Source organism: Tetrao urogallus (assembly GCF_951394365.1).
Source record: "Tetrao urogallus genome assembly, chromosome: 1".
In the NCBI taxonomy this organism is placed as follows: domain Eukaryota; kingdom Metazoa; phylum Chordata; class Aves; order Galliformes; family Phasianidae; genus Tetrao; species Tetrao urogallus.
The window spans coordinates 178,988,147-178,995,484 of record NC_136813.1 but is presented as its reverse complement, the minus strand read 5'-3'; the positions used below and the strand labels follow the sequence as shown (position 1 = coordinate 178,995,484).

The following is a 7,338-nucleotide window of genomic DNA, read 5'->3' as shown; positions in this document are numbered from 1 at the left end:
CCACCGCGACGCCTACGGGGCCGAGCCTGCGGCCGACAAGCGGCGCGGAGCGGCCGGGTCGCCGGAGGTGCCGCCCCGCTCGACGCAGCCAATGGCGTGTCGCGGGCCGGGCCGCGTTGTGCAACGCGCCGGGCCGGGAAGGAAACCGTCACCCCGGGGGAGGCAGCGCTCACTCGGCATCTGTCGCGGCGGGAGCCCGGCCCGGCAGTCCGGCGAGGAGCCCGCGGGGCCGGCCTTCCTGCCGGGCATGAGCCGCCGCCGCTAGGAGCGGCGCTGGGCGGGCGCGATGACCCACATGCTGCGCGCGGCGGCCCGCCGGCTGCAATGGAGCCGCTCCAGCGCCGCGAAGCGCGCTGCCTGCCTGCTGGCCGCGGCGTACGGGCTGAAGGTGCTCTACCCCGTCCTCCGGCGGCGGCTGAGGCGGGCGGGCAGCCGTGCTGAGCCGGGCCGGGGGGCGGCGCAGGGCGGCGGCGGCCGGGGCAGAACCTCGCCGGCGGTCAACGCGGAGTTCTTGAAACAGCTGCTGGAGCTGCGCAGGCTGTTCTTCCCTAAGCTGGTCAGCGCCGAGCTCGGCTTGTTGTGCCTCCACTCCGTCGCGCTGGTTTCCAGGACCTTCCTCTCCATTTATGTGGCGGCCCTTGACGGGAAGATCGTGAAGAGCATCGTGGAAAAAGAGCCCCGGAGCTTTGTCGTCAAGTTGGTCAAATGGCTGATGATCGCCATCCCAGCCACTTTCGTCAACAGCACCATCCGGTACCTGGAGTGCAAGCTGGCCCTCGCCTTCCGCACGCGCCTGGTGAATCATGCCTACGAGATCTACTTCGCCAACCAGACCTACTACCGAGTGATCAGCATGGACGGGCGGCTGGCCAACCCCGACCAGTCCCTCACCGAGGACATCATGATGTTCTCGCAGTCGGTGGCTCACCTCTACTCCAACCTCACCAAGCCCATCCTGGATGTCATGCTCACCTCCTACACCCTGATCCGCACGGCACGCTCCCGGGGTGCCAACCCCATCGGGCCCACGCTGCTGGCCGGCCTTGTTGTCTACGCCACGGCCCGCGTGCTCAAAGCCTGCTCGCCCAAGTTTGGCAAGCTGGTGGCCGAGGAGGCGCACAAGAAGGGCTACCTGCGCTTCGTGCACTCGCGCATCATCGCCAACGTGGAAGAGATCGCCTTTTACCGGGGGCACAAGGTAAGGAGGGAAATCTGAGTGTGCTGGGATTGCTTCCTCAGCACTGGAGCTGACCGGTGCTTCCCCTGCCACCCTGTGCACACACTGTGGTCCCTCTGACATTTAAACCTGTTTACAGCTTGCACTTCCCGTTTCCTAGGAAAATGCAATCTCACAGGGGGGAGCAGAGTGTAGTTCCCTTGTGCTCTGACAGTGTTCCTGTTTTGCAGCTGTACCCTGTGCTTTTCTAGAAAGCCGATCGTCACTATTGTTTTTTCCCCACCCAGTGCACTCCTCTTAACTCTTCCAGGCTTTTCTTTTCCCTTCCTTGTTTGTGAGCTCCCAGCTTTAGTGCTTCAGGAATCACTAGCAAGCCACAGCAGAAAGTCTAGGGGACGTCTTCGTGATAGCACAGAGACCAAAACAACCTTTGACACTCTTTTACACAGCTAAGCAAAGATGCAGTCATCAGAGCCTTAAAATAGCTTAAGTACAGTACTTCAGCAGCCATAGTTACATAAACTAATGGGTTGTTTTAAAGCCACCTTATGAAGGAATTCTTAGTATTTTTATTAGAAGTGAATTTTGGCTGTTACAGCTTTCAAGCATGACTTGGAAAAACAAGTGGTTTCACATGAGGTGAAAATGAAGACTGGTAACTAGCCTGAGGTGTTGCCAACTCTTTCAGTCCAAGCAACAATTATATAATGCAGATGGTTTGTTTTGGTAGAAGCGATCGTTCTCCAGGGCTGCCTTCCATAGTGTTTGCAGTACAGCTAAATTAAACAGTTTCTTCTGTTCCCACATCTTCTGGCTTGAACTGAGTGCATGATGTCATACTGACTTGGAACTATCTTTGACTTGTTAAACCTCTTGGGATAATTCTCACTTCCTCTAGGCCGTTCACAAAAACAAGAAGCATTGCGTTTCAGCGAAGAGCTCTGCAGATTTAAGTCAGAGATAATTGATCCCCAAACACTTTACAATTTGAGGAGTTTCGGTTGCTGTGAAACTCTTCAGCTGCATGTTCCTTAAAGGATGTAGAATCAATCTTGTTTTGATTGCTAGAGTCAGCTATTGTGACAAGTCATATGTTCTTATATATATCAGATGCTAAAAGAACTGAAAGCTTCCCAATATGGCATAAAGGGACAGTAACATAAGTAAGAGCCAGGTCCTCTGGCTTCAATAAAGCTGTGCACTTCTGCTGCGAGAATATGAGAATACAGCACTGTGACTATGGAGTACTGCACACTTAGGGACCACAGCTCTGGATACTTGATTAGTTCATGCACATGTGTGAATGTATCTTGGATGGCATGTATATTTTTGCTGTATTGCATAAATGTATTTATTTAAACTGTAGGTGGAAATGAAACAACTGCAAAAAAGCTACAAGGCTTTGGCAGATCAAATGAATCTCATTTTATCCAAGCGCTTATGGTACATCATGATAGAGCAGTTCCTGATGAAGTACGTCTGGAGTAGCTGTGGCATGGTCATGGTCGCTGTGCCCATCATCACCGCAACAGGATTTGCAGATGGCGGTAATACCATTTTTATTTATTTCCAAATGGCTCTGTAAAGTTACATCCTCAAAAGACTGCTTTCCTTCAGTGTTGTTCACATTTCTTTATTGTTCACAGCCTTTTTTTTTTCTTTTTACCACATCCGTGTCTCATGTGTAACTCAGGCATAGCGAGTCATTTGGGGGAGGAGCAATGCAAAAGATACAGCTTAGAGCATAAAGCTGACAAAGAGTTATCATTTGGGACTTAAGGGGTACTCCCAGCAGATTATAACGACAGTTGCAGTTGTCATTCACTGGCTGTTATTGGGATGCCATGCTGGTTCTTGCAGCAACTCCTACTATTTTAAAAAATGATACTTCTTGCTGGCTTTCCTAGAGAGCTTATCTCCTTGTTCTGTAAACCACAGTGTAATTATAGCTAGTTATTGTATTACATGTTGGCTGTTAGGAACTGCTGTTTTTCCCTGACTCACTGGGAGAAGAGCAATGAAGGCTTTCGTGTCATCATTTTTGACATTCTGTTGACATAACTTCTCCAAGAAGTGAATTGAGACTGTTGTTATTGTAAATGCTATAAAAAAAAAGAGAGCAGAAAGGAAGGTAGTTAGGGAGGGGGGATGAAGACAAGTCAGAGTTTGCCTCAACAGGTTGCCTTATGCACAGGTGGAATCGCAGAAAACGTTACAAACTCCCTAGGATTCATTAAGCATGGATACTACAACATAAGCAGGAGGATGAGTTTTGAATTTGGTACATTTAAATAGGAATAAAGGTGTTGTTTTTGGTGCAGGTTTTGGTAAGGACGTTTCAGATCAGGGCTGTTCAGCTCAATTGACAAGCTCGGTTCGACCTGCCCACACATTATTTAGTAGTCTCACAATTGTGCTTGTGCGCGGCTGGGTGTTCAGCTGCCTGAGCTGCTGCCTGTCACATGGCTCAGGGGGCACCATATCAGCACCCTCGCTGGCATCCTGCTAACAGCTTCAGAAATATCAGAAGGTCCTGTTCCAAACAGAAGAGTTTGTAAAAACTGTTTCACCTCATGCAACTAGTGAAGGTTGTGCAAGCGGAAGCAGAAGTGCTGAGTGAGAATCACCATCAGTGTGAGAGTGCCATCATCAGTGTAAGAGTCCATCTGCAGGATGAGAACGAGTGCAGTCAGAGAAAAGTCATTTGATTGCACATTGTATGTATCTCCCTGGTATTACGGCATGAATAAAAAATGAAAAAGACTGTCCTTTGCAAGGATTAAGCCACAGTGAAAGTATATAGAACAAATGATGGATAATTGATCTGTGTGCATGCTCAACCAAATAGCATTCTTGTTACTCATGAGTACATTTTTGATAAATATTTTTGAAATGTAGAAAAAGAAGATACAGAGATAATTCATGTTGTAAAGCAAAGAATATTTGTACCAGCAACATAACGTTAGAGCGTGAAACTAGAATGGAGCCCTGAGGCATATTGTAATGGTTCTTCATAAACATGTAATTAATACTGACAAATGATACTGTCAGAACCAGTGTGTAACAACTATTGAAAGAATTGAACCGACTTGGACTTGGATCAAACATTTATCTAGCTGGCAAAGCGGTGCCCTAGGCCTCAGCAGGTCAGGTGCTAGTTAATTCAAATCTGAAGGAACAGATGTTGGACTTCAGGACAAATTGCCAGAATAAAGTAAGTGCATAAAACTTCTTCTGTGACCAGACCTGAGACTTTGGTGTAAAGCAGCAGATTTCATACACTTCTTCAGGGGAAAGAAAGAAATCTTAAAAATGTATATATATATACTGCAATAAAAAAAAAAAAAAAAAAAAAAAAAAAGAATAATTTTTAATGGGGATATTTAGGAAATAGGAAATTAACTGGCAAAGAGAAGATTTCCATTTGATGATATTTCTCATTTTTGTTGTATTAAACCTTTGGTGTTCCAAAGGTCTCATCGGTTTCTGAGAAGTAGCCATTTTTGAAAATAAGGCTCAGATTTTGGTGGACACAATGAACTCTTATTTTGGTTATAACACAAGAAGGAGTGTCAATTACATAAATTAAAAGGGAAATGTTTACATACTGCGTGAAGTAGGGACAATCTGTCTGCACTGTTTCAGTGTCACACTTCTTCAATCAGAGGCAAGTCCACAAAACGTTGATGGGTTAGACATGTATTTTTTGAAACAGCAAAACAGTCATAAATTCTGTGTAATTTTAATTTGTCAAATACCTCTTTTTGGAGTATGCTTAAAATGAACAGTATGCAGAGATCTCCATGTTGTTGGTAAGTGAGCAAGCCTGGGTGCTGGAAACAGCTGAAAGCAAATGCATCCAGGAGGAAATACTGCTTTAGGCCAGTTCCTAAATGATTTATTTTTGGTAGTTCTACATACTGTGGGCTGCATGAGCTATAATCCCAACAAAACCAGTAAAGTTTGGCTCTCTGAGAAATCAGAAACAAATGTTATTTTAGTTTATAGCAGTGAGTTAACTGAATTCTTGCTATCACCAAAGTTTACTCTTCCTGGAGTGAAAATGACTTTGTAAATAAATGAGGCCATCATGTGCAGGAGTTTCATAATCCCTCCTTTCTTTGCAAGAGACTTCATCTTCTCTCTCTCTCTTTTTTTTTTTTTTTAAACCATGCCTCTCCTTGTGGCCTAAGTGGCTAGATTGCACACAATCAGATGACAGTGTATTCACTGGTTAAATTATTTAAAAATTACATTATAGAAATATCTGAGGACAGGAAAAACATATAGCTGAGGTGTATAAGCAAAGTTAATATATGAGAAATATAGAAAGTTTTCCACAGATGATCCATGTAATATTTCAGTGATTCAAAACTTAATTACGTAGGGATTTGTTTTTGATATGTCAGTGTCAAAGATAGTATTTAGATCCACGTGTCTAATAAAGATAGAAAGATAGGTCTGGCTTTGATACTGCCTGTAGATTTCTGGAATTTGATCTTGCCAGGGAGGTGAGGCAGTTCCCAAGTGAAAGAATATTGTTTGCTGTATTCTTCTTGGGGTCTGATGAACAGAGAAACTGTTCTGAGAGAAAGAGGTATCCTATTTAAACACATCTTTAATGAGAGAAGAACTTACTGCTTTCTTATAGAAATATTGCCATGTTACAAAGTTTGCATCAAGACAAATGTCTCTTTCGTAAATAAGTAGGTAAATAAGCAAGGCTGAAAACAAATATGTGAATACAAAAGCAGTAAAAAAGTGCTATCAAAAATCTTCTGTTTAGGTTTCACTTTTACATATTTTGAAAAATTGTAAATTGGATAATTATATGTTAGGATGAAATTACCCAAGGAGACAAGTAGTATAAAAGACTAGGATATTTGGCATAAGAAGATGCGTTTTGTGCATTCCCCTTTACCCTTTGTTACCAAGCTGTCTATGCTAATTACATTCAATGGTTCTTTCTGAAGGGTTGTTTTTATAGAGTTTAATTTTTTATTTAATTTAAAAGCTCACATTTTGATGATAATTTGATCTATGGAGATAATTTTCAGAAGAATATTTTAAGTTTTCTTCTTTTAAAAAACTTTCAGAATTAGAAGATGGCCAGAAGCAGGCAATGGTTAGTGAAAGAACAGAAGCTTTCACCACATCACGAAACCTACTGATCTCTGGTGCAGATGCTATTGAAAGGATTATGTCTTCATACAAAGAGGTATCGTACGTCAGTCATGTGCAAAACGTAAAGGAAGTAAGAGTAAAATGGGTTTACGTCTAATGTAAAAATAAAAAAAAATATTATTTTTAAGGTAAATACTGTCTCAACTAAATCTATGGTAAACTTTGAACTGATAGTTTGATCTTTAGAGTTAGGTCCACAATGAGTCTGAAGTGCACAGCTGTCGATATGATGCAACACAGATGTTATCTTTAACACCTGTGTTCAGGTGCCATCAGAGAGCAATAGAAATTCCCAGAATCTGGCTGATAGAGGTTCAGAGCCTTCTTCTGCTTGGAGCACAAAACTGAGTTCAGGTTGTTGTCTTTTCAGTGGACCAGAGAATTGGGACTCTCACGTTGAAAAGTATAAGAAATGCAGAAAGAACTGAACACTTATTTCCTGTCCACTTAAACTGTTCTGAACCTGTTAATTTGTAAGTAATTTTGTACAGCAGAGAAATTTTATCAGGAAAAATCTGCCGTATGACTGCAAATAGCCCAGAAATGCAGGATGTTTGTCTGGAGGATCAGATATGGGTGTCATCACCCTACTTGCAGTCTGTCTGTGATCTCTCCAGGCAATTTCTCTAGGCACAGACTATTAAGCAAGTGAAAATCCAGGCAAAGCTGTTACTCTTCTCAGTGTTTCCTTCTGAATGTGGTTCTGTGTTTGTTGAGTTAGTTTTTGTTTGTCCTTTTCGTGGGATGCCTTTTCCCAGTGCAATGGGAGGAGGCACGCACTGCAATCAAAGATTATGAATTCCTTTACTTGGAATCCAGCATTAATAGCTACAGCTTTTTAAATTGGAAGAGGAGGGGTAGTTTGGCACCTTCAAACAGTCTCTGATAAGGCCAGAGTCTGTGTTGTTTTTCCGCGTTCTAATGGTTCTAATGGACTGCGATTTTGACTTACGCAGCTTTGGCTGTTTCCCTGCCTG

The 7,338-nt window shown here is 43.6% G+C and overlaps 1 protein-coding gene across 2 annotated transcripts in view; it reads left to right on the top strand.

Moving 5' to 3' along the window:
- Window positions 1-286: 286 nt before the first annotated feature.
- Window positions 287-7,338, top strand: part of ABCD2 (ATP binding cassette subfamily D member 2) — a gene marked incomplete at both ends in the record, with an annotated part of 41,269 nt that continues 34,217 nt past the window's right edge. The window contains 3 exons of one of the 2 annotated variants that reach the window (XM_079542064.1): window positions 287-1,198; window positions 2,544-2,724; window positions 6,274-6,395. In XM_079542064.1, coding sequence (XP_079398190.1) covers window positions 287-1,198; window positions 2,544-2,724; window positions 6,274-6,395 — 1,215 coding nt within the window. The remainder of the gene's footprint in view (window positions 1,199-2,543; window positions 2,725-6,273; window positions 6,396-7,338) is intronic. The other variant, XM_079542065.1, reaches the window with a different exon arrangement.